A 26,869-nucleotide genomic window follows, 5' to 3' on the forward strand; every position below is an offset into this window, starting at 1 on the left:
TTCGCAGTAACCAGAAAGAGAAACAGTTTCTGCAGTAGAGGAGAAGAAAACCTGCAAACACTAGAGCCAGTGGTAGTGCCTCACACCACTTTGAACTCCACGTTTTTTTCTAGAGAGTAAGCCAGAGTTAGGGGTGATGTGTCCGACTCCTTTCCGAACCCTTTCCTCCCTAGAAATTTTAGACAAAATCTATTAAAGTCTTATTTCAGAAAAGGTTTCTTCTGAGGAGGGTAGCTCAGCAATTTTTTGTGGGGGGGGGTTTATAGCTGTATTATAATTCTTTTGAAGCATGAGCATCTGATGAGATAAATCTGTACGTCTTACCATCTTTTTCTCACACACATATCATGGATCATCTCAGAGGCATTACAGACTTTGTAGGTGGTGACGCACCTCAAACCCTCGCTGCAAATACCATTTTGTTCCATTCAGAACATTTTCCTAATACTCATTTAAACTGTAAAGGGTACTGTAACTAGTATCAAGCTGATTTGTCAGATACTGTGCTATTACAGTTCGCCTTGGTTTTATCTAAAACAATTAAGTGACTTCAGAAAGTAAGAGCTGTGTATTCTTGTAAATAACTGCCCTGGGGACCTCAGCTGTCAGCCTGGGGTTGTCTGGAGAATAACCCTTATTCCTATTCCCACTGGTTTTACCTGTCTTGTGCAAACACTGTATAAATGGTGGCAAATCACTGTTACTACAGCTGGCTCAAGTGAATGGGCAAGAGCAAAGCACATGCTGAAATGCCATAGCACCATTAGAAAAGCCCCAGAGCTTCTGATAGGCAGTTCCAGCGAGCAGTGTGCCAGAATGCCACAAAAAGCCCTTGTGACTGGAAAAAAATTCCTCGTTGCTTGTCTGTCTTTTTTTTTTTTTCATTTAATATTTTCGTTGCAATGAAGTTTTATATCTCAGGTGTGACCCTCCTAAGATTGCTCTAGGTTGGAAGTTCTGTTTGGGGTGGGAAAAAGCAGGAGCATGGTCACTGGCGGGGAAGCCTGGGGATGGCTGAGCTTTGGCAGCCAGGCTTTTCCCTCCACAGCAGCCTGTGGCTGAGAGGCCAGGCTGTCTGCATGCTCTTCCTCCTCTGGGAAAGTACATAGAGCATGACTGTGTGTGCTACTCCTAAGGAGGAGGAAGGTGTATTCAGAGGTGATGATGATGGAGCTTGGAGTCTTCAGAGCAAGCAGGGAGAAAGGAAGAAGCATGAATCTTTCCCAGAGCTCTGCTTTTCCACTCTACCCATAATAGTGTGTGGGGGGGGGAGTGATCATCCAGCAATTTAAGGGCTTTGAAAAGTTAGCATCTCTTTCTGAGTATGATCTTAAAGAGTTGGTGCCTTCTTGAAGTAAGGGTTGATGGTATAACTGTGAGATTATCCTGAAGTACTTTCACAGGAACAAGATTGTTGGATTAAACAGAGTTCAATTTTATTACTGCATTTTTGTGCATTGCCACAGCAATGCATGGTTGTGTATGTGTGTGAAACTGGATGTCTATGAGTTTGTATGGCAGTGGGGATCATGTAGGCAGTCCCCATTTAAGGATGTAGCTGATTTCCATACAATGAAACATGAAGTTCTTTTTCAGATTATTTAGATTTAGAAAATGTATCAGATAAACCTGTTAGCTGCAAGGATGCTTTTTAGCTGAGTATAAATTTATTTATTAAGATTTATTAATCCCTGGGACTTGTGTGTTTTCTGTGTTTTGCTGTGCAGGTTTCTCAGCAAGACCAGACGGAGCTCAGCCTTCCACCATGCCTGTGCCTCCCCCTCCAGCTCCCCCTCCACCCCCAACATTGGCCCTGGTAAGTTTTGCAGGAGGCACAGGTACCATATACACTGTCCTCTGTTGCTGCTTGTCATATTGGAGTGACATGGGTTTGACAGATGGACCACTCAGTGGATAAGGAATGGGCTGGATGGTCACACTCAAAGAGTTGTGGTCAATGACTCGATGTCCAAGTGGAGAGCAGTGACAAGTGGTGTTCCTCAGGGGTGGGTGTTGGGACCAGCGCTGTTTAACATCTTTGTTGGCAACATGGACAGTGGGATTGAGTGCACCCTCAGCAAGTTTCCCAATGACACCAAGCTGTGGAGGGAAGAGATGCCATTCAGATGGACCTTGACAGGCTTGAGAGGTGGGCCCGTGCAAACCTCATGAAGCTCAACAAGGCCAAGTGCAAGGTCCTGCACATGGATCAAGGCAATCCCAAGCACAGATACAGGCTGGGTGATGAGCAGATTGAGAGCAGCCCTGAGGAGAAGGGCTTGGGGGTAGTAGTGGATGGAAAACTGACTATGAACCAGCAATGTGCGCTCGCAGCCCAGAAAGCCAACCGTATCCTGGGCTGCATCAAGAGAAGTGTGGCCAGCAGGTCGAGGGAGGGGATTCTCTCCCTCTACTCTGCTCTCGTGAGACCCCACTTGCAGTGCTGTGTCCAGCTCTGGGGCCCCCAACATCAGAAGGACATGGACCTGCTCAAGCGGGTCCAGAGGAGGCCACAAAGATGATCAGGGGGCTGGAGAACCTCCCTTATGAGGACAGGCTGAGAGAGTTGGGGTTGTTCAGCCTGGAGAAGAGAAGGCTCTGGGGAGACCTTATAGCGGCCTTCCAGTACTTAAAGGGGGCTACAGGAAAGATGGGGAGGGACTCTGCATCAGGGAGTGTAGGGATAGGATGAGGGGTAACAGTTTCAAACTGAAAGAGGGCAGATTTAGATTAGCTATAAGGAAGAAATTCTTTACTGTGAGGGTGGTGAGGCACTGGCACAGGTTGCCCAGAGAAGCTGTGGCTGCCCCCTCCCTGGCAGTGTTCAAGGCCAGGTTGGACGGAGCTTTGAGCAACCTGGTCTAGTGGAAGGTGTCCCTGCCCATGGCAGGGGGTTGGAACTAGATGATCTTTAGTGTCCCTTCCAACTCAAACCGTTCTATGTATGTATACTGAGCAGGATGTCCAGAGACACTGAGGTGCGGACGAGGGTATGCATGACATTTGGGGAAAGCAATCTGACATTTTGTTTACAGTTGATGATTGATCCTACAAGAGGGACCATCACTTCCACTCCCTCCCAGTGCCCATACGGATGTCACTAGCCATGTTGACTCTCCATTCTCCTCTTCCTCCCACACTGGTGGTTTGACCTGATGTAGGGATCCTGGGTGGAGAGGCACAGTTCCTCAACAGCTTGTCTAAGTCAGGGGAATTGCCTTCCTCCAGCCACGTACTCCCACCTTTTCCCCTGTTCTACCCTAGTACTTATATGACCTGAGCTGGAAAAAATCAATCCAATTGTTTAAATTTGGTAAGGATAGTTCTTAGCCAGCATAGCTCCCTCAGCCAGCCTGTGGTATCAGAGCACAGGATCCACTGGTGGCACAGCATGATGGGTGAGATGACATTGGACCTGACTTAAGTCAGCCTAAGCTGCAATACAGCTTGTGCTATATTTGCCCTCGAACAGTCAGTCACCTCATTGACAGGAAAGAAAAGGCTTCTTGAAATGCCATTGTAAAGTACTCACATGCTTTCATAGCAAAAGCCTAGCTGGTTACACAGATAAGTTGGGCTGTGCTGCTGAAGAGCCTTTCCCTCGTTTTCCATGACAAGCAAAATACAGACTCTGTGCTTGGTCCTTCCATGGCAACTCTCACCCCCTTTCAGGAAATTTCCATAATACTGATCTGATAAGTTAGAAAGCTTTTCAGGAACCACCATTTCCTAAAAGCAATAACCATATATACGTGTGTGTGTGTGTGCATATATGTTATGTTTTGGGAGGTTTTTTGTTCTTCCTTGAAAAACTGTGTCACCAAAACATAAATTGAAAAGAGAGGACCACTGAGACAAACCTCATGCATCTAAAGGTTTTACTGGGTTTGTTTGAAGAGGTCTGTATTGTTGAAGTGGTGATTGCCATTTTAAAGCATTTCTATCAAAACTAAAATAGCAGATAAAGCTCCATTTATCCAGAATTTGTATATTAGGAGTTTTCACTACAACTTTCAAGAATGTCCACCTTTTTGTGTAATCAAATTATGTGGGTAATCTGTTCTTGTTCAGTGTCCAAAATGACAATTTGCCACAGATGTACCTTGGCTTTAAAAAATCAGAGACTCTAAATCTTGAGTTAAAAAAATGCAAATTCACATAAAAGTATTCTCTTTCCAGTGAATAGTGTGGGTTAGAATAGCAGCAGTGTTTGGGGCCTCAACTCAGTAACAAAGCCTGTAAACGTCATTCACCTCTAACATCATTCACAGAATCAGATGTGCCATGTTACCCACTCCAGTGCTGTTAAAACAGAAATGGAGGTCTCAAGTAACTACCATATCTGAGCAGGACCCTGTAGCTAGAAGTTGAGGTTTATTTTGCCACCTCATTTTTAATTTTATTTTGCAGGCAAATACTGAAAAGCCATCCCTAAGCAGGTCAGAACAAGCAGGGCGAAATGCTCTATTATCTGATATTACCAAAGGAAAAAAACTAAAGAAGACTGTTACTAATGACAGAAGTGCTCCGATTCTAGATAGTAAGTATGATTCTGCATGTTGAAATTTCTGTATGTGGGAATGGTTCTACATATCTGAATGCAGAAAATTTTGTGTATCATCGGATGAACTGCCATTAGAGAAGCAGGTAAAATAAAATGCCAGAAGTTGGCATGCATAAAATAAATTCTGTTCATCATGAATTAAGTCAGCTGAGGAATCAAGTACTGCTTAAGAAATGTGAGTGTTAATTTGTTTGCTTACTCTCATAAAGCAGTTCATTTTCTCATTTGCTTAAATCAGAAAACTATGCAAACCCTACTAGGAGCTCTGCTGAGGAGCTGCAGCAGATAAGGTAAACAAAACCCCTGTAAGGACTGAGGAGAGCACAGAGAATAAAGTGCAATTTCAGACTCTACTTTTGCATAAACAATAGAAAAATAAAGGCACCCCTGGCATGACAGCATTGGCTTGTTAATGGCCCCAATAACCCTTAAAGCAAAACTAGAGCCAGGAACCACAGCCCCACCTGTGTATCACTCTGCATGCAGTTTTGCCACTCCTGGAGTGACTCAGGGGTGTTATCTTTTTGGCTGAGTTTTGTTGCTCAGCCTGCCCAGCGGTGCCCTGGCACAAGACAGCAGCTCCTCTTACCTGAATGGAGACGAGGTCTCCATCCAGCTGTGCTGCTGCTGTGTCTCACTGTACATCTCGGAGGAGGCTGGAAAAGCCAGTGTAGCAAAAGTACTGGGAAGACAGAACAGAAACAGGGGAAGAGCGAGGACCAAGGAAGGGCCTGCTATGTCAGAGGAACAGCATTTATTGCCTAGGGAGAGACAACGCTTCTACAGACGGATGAGAAAATGTGATACAACTCAGTCCAGGTCTGGCCATGCAATTAAAGGCTGGACTGTGATAGGAAGATGATGAAGAAAGAAGGAAATGCCCAAAGGAGTGTGACCAAGTAAGAATAATAATAAAAAAAATAGATACAGTCCTGCAGTCAGCCAGGTACCTAGTTTTTAAACACTTGAGTACTATCTCTGAAAGCAAAGTTACATGTTCTAGCTATTGTAATGAGCTGAAGAAAAGCATTAAGGGGATTAAAGGAGGGGTAAACAGTAAGATTAAAATTATGTGGCCTATTATCTTGTTTACATGAATTAACAAATCATGATGAAAGACTAAACCATAGTAGCAGCATTTCTCCAGAGGTTCACGCCCTATGTGAGTCAGAGCTGAACTGAGCTAACATGCTTAAGAAAAGAGAAGGATGATGTGAAATATTCCCCCATAAACACATTCTTCCTTCTTTTTTCTGGGTGGGATTATTAGAAGTACTTTTCATCCACAGGTTTTAATTACTTTAAAGTCAGTGAAATTTTTACCCATGTAAAATTGTGGAAATTGAGATGCCAAGAAATTAAGCAACTGATCCTCAGCCATGTAGCCTGTCATCTGAGAGCTGATCTCCACAGATATCCCAACCTGTGAGCCTGCTCATTTTGTAGTGATGCTCTGAATAGGGCTCTTCCCTGTATTTGTAGTTGTGGAAATGCTTTCGTTTTACTTTTAGCATCTCGGTGCTGTCACAGCAGAAATATTGACATTAAAAAGAAATGGGAGAGGAGGGGGAGGCTGATAAAATAATTACTGCCTATTGGAAAAATTAGCAGCTAATGATCCTGTCACTGCATTTCAGGACCTACAGGAAAGTAATCAGAAATTAAATCTCTTTCCTCACCAGGCTGTATTTGAATAAATAGATATGTTGCAACATCATCAATAGTGACAGAGTTTTATGCGTTCCCAGAAGTGATCACCAGAGACACCTCCAAGAGGAAGGACATCCTTCCTTTCCTTCCTTTCCTTCCTTTCCTTCCTTTCCTTCCTTTCCTTCCTTTCCTTCCTTTCCTTCCTTTCCTTCCTTTCCTTCCTTTCCTTCCTTTCCTTCCTTTCCTTCCTTTCCTTCCTTTCCTTCCCTCCCTTCCCTCCCTTCCCTCCCTTCCCTCCCTTCCCTCCCTTCCCTCCCTTCCCTCCCTTCCCTCCCTTCCCTCCCTTCCCTCCCTTCCCTCCCTTCCCTCCCTTCCCTCCCTTCCCTCCCTTCCCTCCCATTGCCCTGTCTCTTGGTTTGCTTATGGAGAAGTGGAAGGGAAGGATAAGAGCAAAGGTATGAAGAAATGGGAAGCAACTACAAAGATGCTAACAAAGGCAACATGATGTTTTTGAGAGGTCCCATTCGTGCTCAGTTCCAAATTCTCCATAGCGAGTTTCTCTGCTTTCCAGTCCAAAGCAGACTAAAGGAAAGTGATGGCTTAATAAAATGCAGTAGCTGTGTTCATTGAACCACCTCTTCCATGGTGCAATAGTGGTGGTGATGGTAGCTGTGATGATCCAGCCTGAGCAAGGACTTGTGTGTTTTGAAAACTTGTCCATTCTTCCCCAGCTAAAAGCATTGCTCTAGTGAAAGAGATAACTTTGCAGGATCAGTCTTGCTTCTCTGCCTAACATGGGGCATTTCTTTTTCCAACAGAACCCAAGGGACCTGGTGGAGGTGGCAGCGGTGGCTTTGGAGGAGGTGGCGGTGGCAGCGGCGGGGGTTTTGGTGGTGGTGGTGGTGGTGGCAGCTTCAGTGGTGGTGGACCACCTGGCCTTGGAGGCCTTTTTCAAGCAGGAATGCCAAAGCTCAGATCTGCTGCGAGTCGAGATGCTGGTAAGAAAGCCCTTGCGGTTCCAGTGTGAAAAAGTAAATGACATTGCTTAAAACTGTCGTAGCACTGCAATCAATTACCTGCTGGGACTGAAAAAGTCTTCAAATACCTTAGGCTCTTAGGAAATTTAATTTTCAGCTTGAATCTTATTCTGTTCCCTTTGTGTGAGAGAAGTGAGACTCCTCTTTCCACCCATCCTCCTAGTTACTGATGAAAACTAAAGATCTCAGCAATGTTGAATTGCTACCTGCAAAGTACAGTCAGGCAGGCTAGGTCCTGCCTTAGCTGTGGGTGTGCAGGACCAGAGGGGAGCATAAGAGGATTCCAACTTAATTCTCCCTTGTGCACCAGGAAAAAGGATCTACTTTCCAAATGGAAAGTACATCTGCGTCAGCTCTACAACAGCATGCTTTACCACTTAGGGAGTGCATGAGGCATCCCAGCTGGCTGGTACGCGCACTGCAGTTGGAGGCTGGTCTGGGGCATGCACTGTTCTTCTGGCTGGCAAAACAGGTGCCCGAAGCCTCGTGCCCCTTGAAACGAAGATCTGGGGCCAGTGAGTTCTGTAAGGTTAAGGGCATAGGATTGCACACTTGATGGAGGAGGACTGGGCAATGGGGGCTGCAGGGTGTTATGAACCTTACATATTTTATAGACTAACATCATTTTTCAGCATATGTGTACAACACAGTCTCTTGGAGCTGATATTTTCTATTTTGTCACGGACTATTCTGGGAATTTGCATTAATACAAAAGTTCCTGGCATTCCAGAACAGTACTTCTTCAACGGCAAGGCTGGCTGCCCTCTTCCTGACGTGCACCAGTACATCCTTAGATAAGAGCTGCAAGAAAGGGCCAAAAAGAGCCTATTGCGGGACTGTTGCTGTTAAATACCCTTTAAAAGCTAAGATTTCGTTGCTTTCAGGTTGATGGTATGAAATACTTGTTCACCGTTTCTTCCCTTCCCGTGTTACTGCTTGCTGAGAGACGGCTGCATCAGTTGTGTTACCTTGTGGCCACTTTGGTCTCTCTCTCTCGCAAGTCGTCCCTCCTGAGCGTTATCAGGATGTCACCCGCTGCTCTGGCGCGGTTCCCCGGTGCTCTCAGCTCACGGTTCCAGGGGGCCGAGCCCCGAAGGCCTGCGTCCCCCGCGCCGGGGCTGAGCCCCTCGGTGTCTGCAGGGCCTTGGGACGCCGCAGCCCGGGAGGGAGCCGCGGGGCGAGGCCCCTGTCCCATGGTAGCTGACCGCCGCTCCTGTGTCCGCAGATGCCGGGGGAGGCCGCCCGCCCGCCCTGCCGCCCGGAGGCCGCTCCGCAGCCGCCAAGCCCTTCTCTCCGCCGAGCGGCCCGCCGCGCTTCCCGGGGCCGCCCTTGGGGCCGCGGACCTCCGCTCCCGAGCCGCAGAGGAGCCGCATGCCGCCGCCGAGACCCGACGTCGGCTCCAAGCCCGAGGCCCTGCCACCGCCGGTGCCCAGCACCCCTCGGCCCGTCGCCTCCGCCCTGCACAACAGGGCTTCGCCGCCGGTGCCGGGCGTGAGCCGGCAGCCCAGCCTGGGGCCCTCGCCCCCGCCGTTCCCGGGCAGCCGGAGCGCGGGGTCGGCCGGGCCCCTCCGGCAGCCCGGCCCCAGCGCGGCGCCCCCCTTCTCCGGCCGCCCGCCGCTGCCGCCCACCCCGGGCCGGCCGGCGGAGGACAAGCCGCCGCCCCCGCCGCCCCCCGCCGGGCACAGGCCGTCCGCCGCCCGGGAGGCGGCCCTGCCCCCGCCGCCGCCACAGAACAGCAAGCCGCCCGTGCCCTCCGCTCCCCGGCCCGCCCTCGGCGCCCCGGCGCCCCCGCCGCCCCCCAACAGGCCGGGGCCGCCCCCCGTCCCCCCCGTCCCCGGCAGCAGCGACGAGATGCCGCGGCTGCCCCAGAGGAACATCTCGCTGGGGCCCTCCTCGGCGCCCGGCGGCGGGGGGGGCCGCGCCGGACCCCTGCCCCCCCCGCCCAGCGAGAGGCCCCCGCCGCCCGTCAGAGACCCCCCCAGCCGGTCAGGTAGGGAGCCGGGGCGGCGCTGGGACCGGGGGGGGGACGGGCCGAGGGTCCTGAGCTTGGCGGGGGCTGACAGATGGGCGCGGCGGGATGAAGGGGGGATTCTTTACGGGCAGGGGCGATTTTCGGCGGCGCCTCGAGGAGCGTAACCCGGAATCGCCAGCGGCCCCGTGCCGACACGGCCCCGCAGGAGCGACCCCGGGGCCCTGCGGTGGGGCCGGGGCGGGCCGGCGGTGCTGTGGGGCGCGAGGGGCGTGGCGGCGGCGGGCGGGTCCCTGCGCGCCCCGCCCCGCTCCCGCGCCCTCGGGCAGATCCCGGCCACCGTCGTTACAATTCCGTGAGGACAAAGGGGCGCAGCCGCGGAGTTTCCCCGGGCCGAGCCGTGACGCGCAGCGGCTGCTCTGTCGAGCTGCTGCCAGGCGACAGCATTTGCCTTCCTGAGTCAACCTGCGTGAGGTAATGGCGGCGTTCGGTCAGTGAAGGTTTGCAGAACCCGACCTCCCGCGTGTTGACAGACGCGAACGCTTGCCGCCAAATACAAATTATTTTAATAAAAGACGTAGCCAACAGTTGTTAAATATAATGGCAGTTGTTACAGCGTGACTAACTGTTGTTACCTACCATATGGAGATTTCAAATGAGACTAAAAATAGAATTGTCTCCTTTAAGTTATTTCATAATATACTTTGTCCTCTGTGACAACTACTGTTTATAACTTTTAAGAATTGCACATCGTAACTCAGCTCTCTTAATACCTGATGCTTCTCCCTTTGGAGATGAGGGAATTTCAGCTCAAACATCCAGGCCCTGTGACATCGGGAAGGGAGAAACATTGTACAGAAGGCAACGCTGGGAAGCCCCATAGAGTTGCCTTTTGTTTCATCCTTTGAAATAAAAACCTGGAATCATTTCAAACCCACCCAGTCCAGGACAACAGAGCTGAATGTCACGGGCGCTCCCACAGGCGACAGCTGTCTGTGTTGCTTTCCAGCTCCTTGAACCAGCCTGGAGCTCCTGTAGCAGAGCACCTGCAGCAGCCGTGCAGCTACAGAAAATACTGGCCCCGAAACAGTGCTTTGTGGAGCTGATTGCCAGCCCCAAAGGATGGCACAATGCCAGAGCAGCCTGCAGTAAATAAAACAGAGAAATTTTGTCATGTTTGGCTGGAAGCATGGATCAAAGTTGCAGAGAGCGTCTGCAATTATTCAGACGCTTCCAAAAGGTTCTTCTGTGATGGCCTTTGCTTCCACCAGTGCTTTCCTGGTTGGCTCTTTTCTGAGGCAGATGGTTTTAGCAAATCTGTACTACTCTCCTGCAGGCTTAATAAGTAGAAGGAAGTTATAGCAATAAATTATAAACATAAATACTCCTATTCTGCAGCAATTCAGTATAGATTAACGGGGTTTGGGCAGGTTTAGAGAGAGAGCAGGCAAACTGTTCTGAAGGTTGCTAAATGTTTCTCATTCTTAGAAACCATTCCCTGAAGGCAAACTTTAGTAATTTGTAAAAAAAAGAAGGGAAAAAAAGGGGGAGGGATTAAAAACCCCACAAAATACAGCATGTTTCTTAAAGCATGTTTCAACTTATTGCTAGAGACACAATATCTGCTGCTCTGTTTTTCAAAATGCACGTCTGTAGCTAGATTTCATCATGACAAGGAAACATTTCATAAAAATGAATATAGTTGCCCAACTGTGCCAAACAGAGGTAGCGAGACCTTTGAACACACATAGCCCTCCACACCCTCTGCTTCATCTCCTTGTGTCCTAACCACGGGTACCTCTCTCCCTGTCAGCAGCAGCTTTCTTGCCTTTATTTACCCGCTCCTCCGGGAAAAGCGCCCTTCCCCTGCTCTCAGGACAATCCTGGTCCTGTGTTACATGGGCCGTGCCTTTGTATTTGACCTGTTGTGTCACCACACCAGTTACTCAAGTGCACAGGCACTGGGAATGCCAGTCTGCCTGTGAGGTCTGTTGCCAGTTTAGCAGGAGGTGGAAATGCTCCAACTCCCCCAAAACCTGGCGTGTAGCACATACGTTTATAAATGAGCGAGCTGATGCTATGCTACTTAATGCTGCAACTCCTGGGCTGAATTCCCCTGTGTGCTACCACAGACCCTGGCTGTGACACCCAGAGGGGACCACCCCTATGGACAGAGCCTCAGAGCTCTTCTGCTACAGGTCCTCTTGCCTTACAATGGTACATGGAAAGGAAATGGGCTATGGTTTGGACCTCCACAGTACCCCAAATTCCAACTGTAACTTCTGGTCATTGTGGCCAATGTAATTTAGAGTGGTTTAAAAGTGGCTTCAAGGACCACCACCTCCACAGAGGCTTCTGTAGCTGAGGGAAATGGGCATATAGGCACTGAGGTGTATTTATGCTTAGATATACCCTGCTCCCCTGATCTCTACTCTTCCAATCAGCACCAACTCCCTAGAGAGCCCTGGAGAGCAGGGAAGTGGGTGCTGAGGGTGATTGCCCCTTGGGGCTGAGGGTCCCAAGCCAGCCCACCCTCTCCAGTTTGTTAGTGGGAGGCTGTGGGACGCAGGCAGCAGCTTACCACTGGCAGAATAACCCCTGATGCAAACGGTGTTTGTGTGCTTGCCTCTCGTCTTGCTCCAGGCCCCCTCCCACCACCTCCTCCCATAAGCAGGAACGGAAGCACTTCAAGGGCTTTGCCCGCTACTCCCCAGCTGCCCTCCCGGGCAGGGCTGGACAGCCAGAGAGGTGGACCACGACCGCCGCTTCCCCCCGACCGCCCGGGCTCGGCAGCGCCGCCACCACCACCACCACCTTCATCAGCTGTGAGAAACGGCTTCCAGGATACAGGTGATGGTAAGCCATCCTCCCAGCTGTTTGCCTTTGATAGACACTGTAGCAGCTTTTGGCCTTAGCGCATCAAAAAAGGTTTGGGATAGAGGCTTTGTTTCTAACAGAGACCTTTGACTTCTGACCAACAGAGCTATCATTTGGGTCTCCATTAACCCCGCTAAGTAAGAATGGAGTAAATATGCCATACACAGAGCAGAACTGTAAAGTCATCAATACAGTCTCCAAAGTAACCATTTGAAAAATAGACTAAAAAAAAGAAACGTATTCGTCTTTTTTTTGCTTTGCTACAATGCAGAAATAAGGCCTAAGGGGATTGTTCTGACTCTCATAAGAATTCAAACCATAGCTACGCTAAGACTCTTTGGAAGTCAGAATGATGACTCAAAAACTGAAAGCTGAAAAACGGATGAGGGAAGAGATTGTCAGAATGCTGCTGAAAATGCCAAGTATCTCTCTTTTTGCTAATGTTTATTGAAAAGGTGAGGTCCAAGATGGCTGTGTTTTAAAGATTCATTGTGCTTTTCTATTTAATTGTTTTCTATTTGCAAAGGACAGATAAATCTTTCAGCTAATTATGGGAGGCCAAAATTAGTATTTCTGACGTTTGTAAGGTTAGAAAAAGTAAGCAGAAAATAAAACTGTAACTTACTCTTTTGTAGCATCTTCACACATCAGATAAGGTAGGTGGGTCACAGACACATTTTTTCCTACACAAGTCATTTGCAGGGTTCAGCACCTGCAGCTTCTGGTTTCTAATTGCAACCATTGCAAGTAAACATAGAAAAACTGGATCTCAGCAAATAACCACATGTACAACTGCTGGACAAAACTTACTTGGCTGTTCATTACATTATGCAATAAAATATAACAATATTGCAAGAAAGTTATGGTTGCAAAGTCGTGAAGCAACCAAGTGAAGAAATGACAAAGTTTGATAGCCCACACTTCGTTCCTTGGGCCTCCAAATTCAAGTGCAGAACAGAACTCTCTAAACATTTCCTATTATTTCAGTGAAGAAACTGATCAGCTTGCTTTATTCTTTAGAATCCTGTAGACCCAGTAAGTACATCAATAGGGCCCCTGTAGTCTCAAGAGATAGAGTTTCAACTGATGTATTTTTCCATTTTTGACACTAGTTACGTACAGGTTTCTCTGTCATCATAAATTTTATCACAATGTCCCCAAATTTTCTTTCTCCTGTATAAAAATTAAGAAAGTAAAAACACAGCTTATAGGTCAGTGTGCTTTTAATGATGCTTTTGAACTCTGTGTATCTACAAAGTATGACTATCAAAAAATTCTATATCCAGGAACAAAATGCTGTTCTGAAGTAGGAGATGCTGTGTATTTCTGGTAACATGTATATATGTATGTGTGTGTGTGTGTGTTAAAAAAAATGAATCTATTATACATGGAAGGGAACGTAGCACATTTTCCTGAGCTGTGATTTTGTGTTAAATTGGCTAAGTGATGAGTTAAAGTTAATAAGATTTTTCATTCTCAAACAAACCTAAAGCATCTTCTTCTCTGATTTCCCAATAGGATGCTGGTTCAATACGCAGCTGTGTAAGCATTTTTCAATATAAAACATGTATTAAACATGCTGTTAATGTCAGTTTACTTTCCTGAAGCTGTGTCACAAAACTAATGAGTGAATTGCATGGGGTTTTTTTCAGATGAATGGGAAAGCAGATTTTCTTTTCATCCTATATCTGATTTGCCACCTCCAGAGCCATATGTACCCGTGAACAGAAGTTATCCCAGTAAACTAGCAAGAAATGAAAGTAGAGGTAAGTTTGTCCACCTCTGCTGTTGGAATTTCAGCATGTCATCCTAAAAACAATGTGGATGGGGAGGAGAATGAATGCTGAGGTTTCAAAACTTCTCAGACTAACATCCTGGTCACCCTTCCCCACCACACAGAAGAAGCTAAATACAGGTTCACAGGCACAAGTCCTCTTAAACTTGTATTTGAGGGGGGAATTACTTGGTTTTTAAGTTGGAACATGTATTGTAAGAGACCACCTCTGCCATTATAGTCAGCCCTTCTGCTACAGGCAAACAGAACCACAAAATCTCCTAGGACTTCCTTCTCATTTCCCATGTAATTTCATGCACAACTCATTTATTCTTGTGCCAACATCATTCTTGAGCTTAGTTATCCTCCCTCCTTGGTGTGTTAAACCCCTAATATTTTTTAAGACAACAGTCATATATATCCTCCTCTCAGCTTTTGAGAGGAGAGCTGGGCTGATTAAATCCGGATGTACTAGACTCTGCTTCCGAGCTATGTTCTCTGATCATCACGGTTACTTCTGTATATATTTCAGTTTGATTTTGTCTTTTCCAATCAGTGTTACATGCTGTTCCAGTTCAGGTCTCAACAGCAGCATAAACATTTCCTATCTTCATTAGTGGTATTTTGCCTGATACACCCAAGAATCAATTTACTTCTTTCACAACCAGTGACATCGGAGGCTCACAGTTATCCTGTAATCATCTGTACCTTCAGATGTTTGTCCCTCCCTCCTGTTTCCAAATGCTGAGGTTTTGGTTTGGAGCAGAAATTCCTGTTAGTTTCTAATCCTTCACTTTGCCCTGTTAGCTTTCATCCCATTCGTATTACTCCACAAAGAAAGGCAAAGTAATATATGCAATTTTTATGTTTCCTTTCATGAGTTTGCAATGAAAATCTTCATGTAGGGAAGAACATAAAGAGCTTTGAAATGTGACTGTATTTAGAGCTTGCCACTTTCACTGAAATTTGCATGTGTTGCAAGTTGCACTGAGGAGGTCTGTGTTTGCATAAAATAGTAAGGCTAACAAGAGCTGTCAGTCCTTTTGAGAAGGGAACAAAGGACTAAAATACATACACTTTCCAGACATTTGGGGATAGCATTAGTTAAAAACTTTCTTTTGCACTGTTTGACGTTCTGATGTTGTTTAATAAACTAACTAGAAACTCTACAAAGCCTTTTCAGTAAAACAGCTAGGCAAGAAAATGAGTAGATCTTCACCAGTTACTGAATTAATGGCTTGGATGTAAACTCCCACTTTAAAAGAAACCAGGAGTAACACAAAAAACTTACTTTCTCTTTTAGGTGGCTCTGGCCGAAAAGAAAGAGGTGCACCCCCCCTTCCACCTATACCAAGGTGAAATGGGTTTTGGCCCATCTTTGGGCGATGTCTTTTTTCAGATTTCCTTCAAGTCACCTCTCCTGTCCACATCATTGGAAAGTTGTCTGTTTTGCTTTGTTTCCACTTTTGGCTTGTCAGCTGGAACAAACTTAAGTCTCTATTACAGAAGTAATAGATGCAGCTTATGAACTATAGTTGCTCAAAGCTATCAATTTTATTTGCTTATACTGCAGGCTGTCATGAAAGACATTTTGTGGACCATACACAACATACGTGCATCATGCTTACCGTGCCCAGCCCTGTCCCCTTGAGAGCTTCATGGGAGGTCTGGCTTTGAATTTAATGAGAGCCGGAACAAAGCTGTGTCATTCACAAAGCTGTTTCATTCACTTTGGGTACAGTGGCTGTATTATTTGAATGATAAAGTACAATCTATTTTCTGTTTAAAAAACAGTTGCTGGGGAAAACAGTGTAGCCAAGAGTCCCCTGGATCCTTCTTTGCATGCCTAACTTGGCCCATGTGCTTCTGCAAGCCATAGACCTACTACATGGTGACCAAGAGTTCATCCAAAACCTTTTCACTTCAGCTTAGCCGAGCAAATCTTATTTTAAAGAATAGATGGCACATCCCGCCCTGAGGATGGAGTGTGTCTCACCTTGTTTTTATCTGTGGAGAATCTTCCAAAGAAAAGCACAAGTGAAGAATTCAGCGGCATAAATTTATTTTTTTTTTTAATCCCTCTTTCCTCATTTTTTAATAGCTATGCTTTTAGTCACCTAATTCTTTCCTATTCTGATGTGGACCAGCCCACAGTCACCCGTGTCCTGGATTACTGTAATGCCCTCTACCTGAGACTACATGCGAAGAGCCCTCAGAAAGCAGTCTTGGTGCAAATGCAGCAATTATTGTAGTTGCAGGCTCCTGTAAAGCATTGCTAACATCAGTGCTCCACAGACTGCTTTCCAGTTGTTTCTTTGGTACAATTAAATGATGGGGTTTGACTTAGAAAACTTCCTGGGGCTTAGGTTACAAGTTTCAGAGAGATTGTATTTGACTTGTGTTACAGTAGAGCAGCTGAGTTCAAAAATGTGTGTTAAGTGAAAGCCCTTTGATGTAGTGAAGGAGGTCGGGGGTTTGTGTGTTCAAGTGGGAGGATCAGCTCCAAAATTTGCTGTCTGCACTGGTTCAAGAGAAATGGGAAGATCTGGCCTTCTGAGTTTACCATGAAGTCTGTCCTTTCACACTTTGCTGAAAGAAGTCTCCACAGAGAGCTGCAAGGCTTACTTTAACGGAAGAGAAAGTAAAGTATTCTAACGTTGTGACAGTTGGTTAATATGTTTAATGGCTCTTGAATTTTGTATTTGAGAAAAGAGTTCATTGTATGAGTGCATTTTACAAATGGATTTAAATGCATAAAATGCCTTTGAAAATTAGAGGAAGATTATCATTCTGAATTTGAAATATTGGTGAATTATAGCTCTGTTAATTGGACTTTTGAAGGTTAGCTCTGAAAAATTTCTCCTCTGTCTCAACAGTTTCTGTTTCTTCAGCGTACTCATTGGGATCCCTGCCAAGCCTGTATCAGAAGCCATGCTCCACAGGGCATTGCTCAAAAAAAGAAGAAAAAAATGAAAAGCTAGTTACGTAGGTTAAGAAAATGTTTCTCTAACATGGGAGACATGATCTTTAGTACGCTCTGTGGCTAGAATGAGGTCAGTCCTTGAAAATCTAGGGAATTTAGCTGAAGAGAGTCTGGACCCCACTGAAGTGTTTGTGTGAGGGCTTTCTGCTCTGTCAGTGGGCTTGGAGGGGCAGATCCCCTTTCTGTCCGGCAGCCTGGTCACAGTGAAGGGGATGAGACAGTTGGATTTGGCCAGATCAAATTTAATTTGGCCTTTTCAGTGTTTGTTTACAAAATCTTGTTAGCTGTGATAGCATTTGATTATGTACCTGTTTTTTACATTTTTATATCTAATGACCTATTTTAAGTTACTATTTATGGTCTTGAACCTGCAATTAAATGCGCAGGCGCAGGGATGTATCTACATCTAATTGCAGGATCGTGGCTGTAAGAGTTTCTTAAACAGATATTAGTGGGACCTCCATGTGACAGGTGCACCTTGGGATCAAGCCGAGCGCAATACTGAATTTGTGTATGTATTTTAAGGGTATCACTTAAAGTGCCTGTCTCTTTGGGATATTATTATGTGAATAGGAGTCCAAATAAGATTTTTAGGATAATAACTTAAAGGATAAATTATTGTATTCATGTTTTTAAACTGAAGCACTTATAACTTTCTAAGGAACAACATTTTGAATTTAAGAATACAATATTTTCAGTACCTTGACCTGCCAGATCTTTTTAATATCCAAATAGCTATGCAGCCAAAAAACATAAAACCTCCAGAAACTATACCTTTTTTGTAACTTACCTGCTTCCAGCATGACTGTTTTACATTGAGTAAGTGAAATGAAAATGCTGCACATTGTTCCTGTCAACTCTCTGCATCATTCAAAATATCCTGTATTTGATCTTTTGAGCAAGGTTTTCTGACCAGAAATTCTGGACCACTACCAGACCTGGCAAACCTGCTTCAGTCTCACTTTAAAACATGCTGTGTAAAAGGCCCTCAGTCAACAAGCCAAGAAACCTGAGCTGCTTGGGTTTTAGCACTTCTTTGTACTATAGAAACCCCTTCAGAATGGATGTTTGGCATATATGTAAAACAGCTTAACAATGCAGAAAGACGTATTTTTTTCACCCAACAACAACTTTAATATTTATATCTTTTGCTATAAAAGTCCCTAGATATATTCCAGAACAATGCAGCATTTTATCATTCAATATATTTCTTCATATATCAGTAGCTATTTACAATATGATCAGTATTAAAGTATTTATTTCACTATGAAGTGTTAAAAAAGAATACAAACCAGATTGAATCAATGGTGCCTTATGACTTCTTTAGTCAACTTTTCTGTGTCTCACTAGAAAAATTAATAGGCGTGTCTCTTCAAAGTCCTGATGTAAATAGTGCCGACAGTAGCATTGTACAGTGTTTGAGCCAAGTCCTGCCATTGTAACGTGCTTGGTCTGCTAACTTCAGATTGAGCTCAGTATATGGAGGGACTACTGGATCAGTCTTTAGGTGAGGTGTAAGCAGGCACTGGTTAGCCTTACAATCAACTGGTATTGCTCTGGAAATTCAATCCTTTCCCAAAACCAGTGTCTCACGCTTCTGTCCATATGGCTCAGCTGACTTCAGTGTGGTTGCACAGGTTATTAGAAGACTAAATTTGATTCACTGCTTGCATATAAAATTTACTGGGTTTGTTTCAATGGCATTGTATTATAAACCTTCGCACCTCAAACGATCTTTTTATGTCATCACTAAGACTCGCATTGTGTGACAACGGCCACGGATGTTCATTTTTGTTTAATCCAAGTCAGTAAATAAAATGGGAATAACGTTTGTACCATGTGACAATAATGTCTGATATTTTTTGAAGAAAAGCACGTTATGTCTGTTATGACTTTCTACAGCAGCCATTGGGAGAAGAGGTCACAGTAATTAGTGTTCAGAGTTGTTAAAGGAAGCTCAGCTTGTGATTCAGGAAGCATGTATTTCTGTAAATGAACTACTTCTTAAATAAGGTCGCAAAGTTCTTGTTTTCCCGACACTAAAAGAATCATAAGAATGACTTTTTTCTTCTGCAAGACTGAACTATTAAAGGAGTTCCTTAAATTGTCACTTAAAAAATGGACAGTAGTTTCTCCTTGCAGCAACAGCTGTTTACATGTCACTTGTAGAAGTAGGTCTCTGTTGGAGCAGAGGATGAGGGAACTAAACGGCTGTCATGCTTCACGTATATTTTAACACAACAATTTTTTGTGCAGAAATATGGAAATAGAAAGGGTACTTTTTGCCTTTGAAGCAAAGAATCGAGTTGAATGATCAAACTGGGATTCTTTCAAGCAGAATGTCAAATGTCAAGAGACCTAGAGAGGGCCCCTCATCCACAGGACGCTGGAAAGGAGAAGGCCGCTCAAGGAAATAAAAACCAATTGGCTGAATGTTACTATCAGTGCTAGAGTACAAATCACGATATAAAATGTGCACGTGTGTAATACCACATCACAATAGCATGAACACCGTTGTCTCACAGTCAGGTGCAAAGAACCTGTTATGGCGGTACATTGACTCTGTGTAACATATCTTGTATGAACTTTTACCTTTTGAATGGTATTCACAAGACAATAAGGAGAATCTCTTACCTGAGATATCTGCATTAAGCGTAGCTAGTTCATGGAATGGTTCTTTATGTGCTCTGGGAGAAAACAGGGATATTGTAGCCTGTAAGGTGGAAGTGTCTGGACCATTCAGTTAAAATGTAAACCTGGGGCACTGGCAAGAAGGGGAGTGTTGGAGTTACTCAGCAGAAGCAAGGCACATGTGTATGTTCTCAGTGAGTGAGTATGCAGCAGGTGGGTAGGCAGAAAAGAAGAAAATGGAAACTGCATGTCATAAAAAAGGGTGTAGCCCTTCAGTATGTTGCCATTTTGAAATACAGTTTGTCTGTGATAAATGTTCCTTAGTGTAAACTAATGCATGCTAAGGAAGACCTCTAAATTTGGACTTCCAAAGCCACACAAGACTATGAGAGAGAAACGTAACTTAAAACATAGGCTGAGCAGAAAATAACATGTTTTTATCAGATGCTTAAAGTTTGAGCTTTTTATAAAATATTAATCTAGGTCTGTGAATATTTTTTTGCTTAACATTTATTTTGTATGTGATTTTGTTCTCCTTATTTTTCTGTCCTATGCCAAATAAATTTTACTTTTATTTAACTGGTGGTGCAGATCATTACATTGAGAACAACCACGGTTGCTTCCTTGACAGAAACACAGGTCGGCTTTAGCAGGAGCGTAACAGTGAGCCTGGTGGGAGCTGGGGCGGGTTGTTCTCCTCCCCTCCTGCCTGCCATTGCGCAGCAGCACGGCAGTAATGCTCTGAGGACTTTGGGCCTCCATACAGTGAAGATTAGACACCTGCAGATAAGGAGAAATAATGAGTTTAGGATAAAGAGCGATTGAAAATCTGTGGTCAGTGACGCCGTACTTGAAGATGGCTGTTGTGTGAGCTGTGGGCATTGGCTCTTGACGAGGCAAGGTAGGCACTTGCCATGGGGAAATGACATGGAACATCACTAGTTAAGCACAGATTTTTGTTTCTCTTATTTCCACTCAGTAGGCAGAAGGCTGCCAGAGAATATCAAACAAATGAAACCCTCCTGACTTTGGAGCCCTGTTCTTGATCTTGGATGTTAACCTTTTCAGATAATTTGGACCAGGTTCATCACTTTGATGAAAGTCCAAAGGAGGCTCAAATTCAGGCTGCACTTCCAGCTTCTCAGAAATTAGAAAAGTCACTTGAAAGGCCGAGCTAAAAATCTCTGTGCTGTAACTCAGCAGGTTTAGTCTCACACAGATGGTGGATCCTTTGACATCTATGGGGACTGCTTGTTGATAACTTTCATTTTACAGTCTGACTGGGACAAAGACCTCAACTTTATTAAAAGGCCACCAACACTCATAGCTGAGATGTAGCCTAGAAGCCCACCGGTCCCGGTGCCTGGGCTATATAAATAGAAGAGCCATGATGGAGGGCAGAGGCTGGGAGTGTGTGAACTGTAAAGGAGCTGGCTCAGCAGGCTGAGAGACCTTTGTTTGCAGATCTCGGTGACAGTAGCCTTGAACGAGAACTCAGAGGTATGAATCTAATGATCAGCTAGTAGGACTGTCTATCTCATGTTTTAGCAAAGGAAGCATGGGTCTTTCTGGTTTTCAAGAAATTAAATTACTTGATTGACTTCGGGGAGAGGGAACTGGACTGAGCTGCTGTGACCTAGTCATAACCACAACATAGTCCTTCCTCCATTTAACTCAAAAAGTGCTGTTGCTTTAAAATAAACCCACAGACTACACTGTAAAACAGTTCTGACTGCTCCCTGCAGTTGCAGGAAGGCTCACGTGTTGCACGTAGCACACACAAAAATACCCAACTCCTTTGATCATGGTTCAACAATTTCCAATGACCTTCCTGCCTTGTATGCACAGGCTGCTCCCTTCTGCCCTCTCACCTAGTCTGACTCCATTTCGCATTGAAAATAGTAAAAAGGTCCTAGCCAATTATCAATTTGGGGGATAAATATTAGCCCATACATCTCTGTACAACAATTAATGTATTTAGGTTAACTTATGAAAAAGATCAAGAGCCTTCAGGATTTGTTTTTCTCTGGCTAACAGCAAGTATAATGAGCAATTCTTAACAGCTGTTTATGCTATTTTAATGGTTCTCTGAGAATTACCCAAATATGTAACATGACGTAAGCTTGATTCCAGGTTTCATTTTCTGTTACACTCTTAGAGATCCTATACTTTTTATTTTATACATAATGAAACTATGTTTACACTTTTTAAAGAGCTCATCCTTTTCACTTGTTGAATAGGACTCTCTGCAATCCTCCTTAAAAATTCACACTTACTCTTCCAAGCTGTGAGGGTCCAGTGCACACAGTGGCATGTCAACTTTAAAATCAAATAATTTTTTTTTCATAAGCAAAATGTTTCTCCCCATACACATTAACTTCTATCTATAAACAGAGCTGCGCCTGGGGTCCACTCCCCCTTTCAATTATACCACAATAAAAATTTTGCAAAGCACATGAGAGCCTCAATAACCTTTTCTGAACTCTGCTGTTATGTTCTGTACCCTGGTTGTTCTGCCTTTCGGGTATCTGTGCTGCTTGGTCTATGTGTGTTTACACAAATACAGACTGCTAATCAAAAACTTTGGTGAAGCATAAAAGTAAACAGGATGGGACTTTGTCTCCACACTGTAGATATTGCAGCAGCACAGGGAATAAAAAGCAATATGAATAATCTCTGTTTCTAATGTGAGCTAGTAAAAGCCTCTGAACACACGGATTACATCCACTGACTAATGTACAGGTTTTATAAAGACACTGCTGAGCAGAACGTTTCGCATTGTAGGATGATGTATGTGACTTCATCAATAATAACTTGTCTTTTCTGTAACTCCTGAAAGCATTCCTCTAAGAATTAACCAATGCTGCCATAAGTCTTGGAAGATGCTCATCTGATGACTCCCTCCCATTGCCTTTCTTGTACTTAGGAAATCTCCCAGTACGAGCTTCATTAGTCCGGTCATTTGCATCCTAGCAATATAAGTGCACTCTGGTTGTATAGCAGACCTATGGTAAGCAGCCCCGCTACCACTTCCCAAAATAAGGCAAAACTGCTTGTTGTCTATTTTGCAGCTCCCAAAAGCTGTAAGGTGGCAGCTTAATGGAAAAGACAATGTCTCAGTTATGTTAAACTTTCGGTTTCAGTGGTCTTTCTCGTTGGGAAAGACTGCATAAGGGATTCCTTCTGTAGTGGATTTTTCAGTTGTTAAAATAAAAATAGCTACTGGTTTATTCTTTCACAGTTAATGGAAACAGATATTTGTATGTTAAAATTCAGATACCCAAGGATCTTCATTTCAACAGAATTAGGACACAATCATTTGAAACAGCTACAAGCCTGCACACTTTTGTTATTTCCTGCATTGGCAATCAGGATCTTAACCTATCTAAAAATTTCAACAGCAGTCCAGGTACAGAAATAATCCTAAGGAAAGGATGACTGACACAAAAATACTTTGATTAAAACACAGAGAATAAATTGGTTGGCTGCTGCTAACACTACCTGTGTCCAACATCAATCTGTCTGCTAAACAAAAACATCAGTTCAGATAATCACTACTTCAATCTTAAAACATGCATTTATGGTTTCAGATACAGCTTCTGCAGAAGATACATTCAAAATGTAAAATAGTAATCTATCATGAATGCTGTCCATATGATATTGTCAAACTATCTACACCACTACAATAGGGCACTTTTTCATAATTTTTCCTCTGGTTTTACCATTCTTCTTCTTCAAATAAAAAATTTGTTTCTTCAAGAATGCTAAGGTTTAGCCTACATAAATACCATTGTCATTTTGAATATGGGACGGTTCTTGTTATTTAATTTTTTGCTACAATACAGCAGAAATCTCTGCCTAAGCACCTGTAAGGTAAAAGCAGGCAGAGGGGCTGAGGATGGAAGGGCTGTTGGTTGCTGTTTATCCTTCCTCTTGCCAAAACAGAACCTGCTGATCCTTCCCTGCACCTGGGGCAGGGTTTTATCGCTGTGCAACTCCCTTTCCAAAACCATTCCCTTCCCAAAGACAACAGCTTGGGTTACCTTTTGCATTTACCTGTATGCAAAATTGTTCAAGCTTGTGCAAACACTGTAGACAATAAGGTGCATAACCAATTCCCTTCTGAAAATGTTTTTGTGTTCACGCAAAGATGGGTGTTCAGGCAGTTCTTCATCTCACATGCTACCCAACTTGAAGTAAGCATTCATGGATAAAGGGCTGTGAAAATGAGTCTCTCCTGTCCTTCTCCATTCTAGCAGAGATTTTGGTGACTTCAGTTACTGGTGTGCCCTCATGCGCCCTGTTGAGCAGCAGAGCCCACACAGCTGAAGGCTGAACACTCCCAAGCTGTGAGAGCAAAAGGCAGCTGAAGCACTCAGAGTGCTTGTGAGGAAAGCAAGGTAAAGGCTATGGGTGAAAGTCTAGGCTTAAAACCCAACCTCTGTCATAGGTATTTTGATACTGGAACTAGCATACCTCATAAATAATGTCCATTGTGCCGCTTGTCAGAGACTGCAGAGCCCGTTAGTACTTTCCGTGCTGCCTGAACACCAGCCCTTGCTGCAGACTGCTCAAACCCTTCCGTTGAGGTTCTTTTTTCTCCTCATTTGAAATGGAAACTTTCACTTCTGCTATTTGGCCAGTAGCTTGGGTTACTTATGAAACTCTGGGACCTTTGTTTGAAAACATACAGATATCTTATTTGTTTCCTCTATAGTCCATTCTCCTCAACTGTGCCTGCAGAACTGCTGTGCCTTCATCCCAACACCTATCAGCTGTGGGGTTGGTGTGTTTGCTCCACATTATTGCTAATTTAAAAACAAAAATCCTGCTGTGTGCTTTAAGAGAATCACCACATGCCAGGACCTTCATTCCTCCCTCTCATATACATGTACTGCTGGCTCCTGTAGCAGGGGTGGAAATAGTAAATCCATTTTTTAGCTGCAAACATTTCTAATATAAATCCAAGTATAAGCATGCATCATAAAATGAGAAACTTTGTGTGTTTGTGTTTGCTTTTAACTAAGCAGGTGGGAATAGGTATGATGCACCTCCAGCCTAGGAATTTCCCTTTGTGCAAGAGAAGCTTTGTGTCCCCTAAATTATCTAAACTTTGCGTTCTAAGCAATCAGAGGCTCACTACATTATGGAAGAGCATATTAGTCAATTAACAGCAAGAACATCCCCTGCAATCATCACCACGGAATTTTATTTTAAACGTTTGTCTCTAGAGCTTGCTTCTTTATTTTTTTTTTTAACTAGATTTTATTCCCCCCTCCCATTTTCATACAGGAAATTGTTTATTTTTATGAAAGGCTCTACTTTCCACAGCGGATGACAATTAAGAGCCCAAATGGCGCCGCTGGCCCAGCCCTGCTGAGCCCGGGGACGCGGCTCGCCGGCGGGGCGGGGGGGTGCGGGCCTGCCAGCGCTCACCCAGCGGCAGAAGCTCCTTTCAACAGCACCTTTGCTCCCGCCGCCCGCCCCGCCGCCCGCCGCCCTGGGCCTGCAACCCGCGGCAGCCGCCTCGGCCGGCGCGGCCCTGGCAGGTCCCCGGCGGGGCCGCTAGGTGGCGCGCGCGGCCGCCGCGCGCAGCTGGGCCTGCTCGGCCGGGAGGCGCCGTCAGTCCCGCCGCCCCACCGTGGGGTGGCTGCGGCCGGAGGGGGATCGCTGCGGCCGGAGGGGGGTCGCTGCGGCTCCAGCGCTCGCGGGGCAGGAGCTGCGGGCCTGACCCTGCCGGCAGCGTGGCGGTAGGGCTTTGGCTGTGAGCTCAGGGCAAGGCGCGTTGGCCGTTTCGGGAACGCTACACGCTGTGTCGCTGCTGGTACGACAGCGTGTTCGCTCCAGGCCTAGACCGCCTCCTCCGTGCGGTTACACAACTCTGAGGCGAGTAAAATTCCAGTAGTAGCATCAAAATGATGCAACAGAATAACACATCTGACTCCACTCTGTTTCAGTTCAACCGAAAGTGGCATGCTGTTAGGCCTAAACAAAGTCTTTAACAAATAAAGTTTAGCTACAGCTGGAGAAGGCAAGAATTAAAATACTTTTTTATTAAAAATATCAAATGGAAGTAACAGTTGTAAGAAAGCCACTCTGACAGTATCGCAATCTTAATCCCAATATTTACTCAAACATTTAACAGAAGAAATTTCTTTGTGTTGTGAGCCAAAGAAATAGAAACCACCATCAATCTGGCAATCCATATGAGATGAAAATATTGGCCATGAATTTAAATGAAGTGTCAAATTGCTGAACATAATCAGGAAAAGGTATGAGGAAGAAACAATGTCAGGGAAGAATTTGTAGATTACAGAGGGAGAAGTATGAAAAAAGTATAGGTACAGTAGCTTTATGCGGAAGAATTCAGGAAGAAGAGGGTAATTAAAAATGCTCCTGTGACAAAGTAACAGAAAGGATTGAATGCTATAGCAGTGGTGAAATGAAGAAGAAATAAATGAACAAAAAACTACTGGATTTCTGCCAAAGGACACAATACACTGCACAATACATTTGTTGGATAACATTTAAACTGTGGACCTGGGGGTGTTGCTTGACAGCCGGCTGAACATGAGCCAGCAGTGTGCCCACGTGGCCAAGAAGGCCAATGACATCCTGGCTTGTATCAGAAATAGCGTGACCAGCAGGGACAGGGAAGTGATCTTACCCCTGTACTCGGCACTGGTGAGGCCACACCTTGATTACTGTGTTCAGTTTTGGGCCCCTCACTACAAAAAGGACATTGAATTACTCGAGCGTGTCAAGAGAAGGGCAACGAAGCTGGTGAAGGGTCTGGAGCACATGTCGTATGAGGAGCAGCTGAGGGAACTGGGGTTGTTTAGTGTGGAGAAGAGGAGGCTGAGGGGAGACCTCATCGCCCTCTACAACTACCTGAAAGGAGGTTGCAGAGAGCTGGGGATGAGCCTCTTCAACCAAGTAATGAGTGATAGGACAAGAGGTAATGGCCTCAAGTTGCGCCAGGGAAGGTTTAGACTGGGTATTAGGAAGCATTTCTTTACAGAACGGGTTGTTAGGTGTTGGAATGGGCTGCCCAGGGAGGTGGTGGAGTCCCCATCCCTGGAGGTGTTTAAGAGTCGAGTTGACATAGCGCTGAGGGATATGGTGTAGTTGGGAACTGTCAGTGTTAGGTTAATGGTTGGACTAGATGATCTTCAAGGTCCTTTCCAACCTTGATGATTCTGTGATTCTGTGTTTGTGTAAGTAATAAATAGTGGCTTGAAAAATGGTGGGATATGTTGTGATCACAAATGGAAACTTAGTAAGTGGAGGGAGTTTACAGAGATTTGGGTCATACTCTGAAAATATTTCCAAAGCTTTTCATTTGTGATGCCAAAATCGGTTTTGTGGTTTGTTTGGGGGCGTT

General features: G+C 45.0%; 1 protein-coding gene across 3 annotated transcripts in view; it reads left to right on the forward strand.

The window, feature by feature from the left end:
* The window catches only part of WIPF1 (WAS/WASL interacting protein family member 1), a 58,709-nt gene extending 38,645 nt beyond the window's left edge, over window positions 1-20,064 (forward strand). For 2 of the 3 annotated variants that reach the window (XM_074873179.1, XM_074873180.1), the window contains 7 exons: window positions 1,728-1,816; window positions 4,411-4,540; window positions 7,033-7,212; window positions 8,477-9,241; window positions 11,864-12,076; window positions 13,750-13,863; window positions 15,175-20,064. In XM_074873179.1, coding sequence (XP_074729280.1) covers window positions 1,766-1,816; window positions 4,411-4,540; window positions 7,033-7,212; window positions 8,477-9,241; window positions 11,864-12,076; window positions 13,750-13,863; window positions 15,175-15,230 — 1,509 coding nt within the window. In that variant the 5' untranslated portion in view covers window positions 1,728-1,765 and the 3' untranslated portion in view covers window positions 15,231-20,064. Of the gene's footprint in view, window positions 1-1,727; window positions 1,817-4,410; window positions 4,541-7,032; window positions 7,213-8,476; window positions 9,242-11,863; window positions 12,077-13,615; window positions 13,640-13,749; window positions 13,864-15,174 lie in introns of all 3 variants that reach the window. The other variant, XM_074873178.1, reaches the window with a different exon arrangement.
* The last annotated feature ends 6,805 nt before the right edge of the window (window positions 20,065-26,869 follow it).

This window comes from Strix uralensis, chromosome 6 (genome assembly GCF_047716275.1).
Source record: "Strix uralensis isolate ZFMK-TIS-50842 chromosome 6, bStrUra1, whole genome shotgun sequence".
In the NCBI taxonomy this organism is placed as follows: domain Eukaryota; kingdom Metazoa; phylum Chordata; class Aves; order Strigiformes; family Strigidae; genus Strix; species Strix uralensis.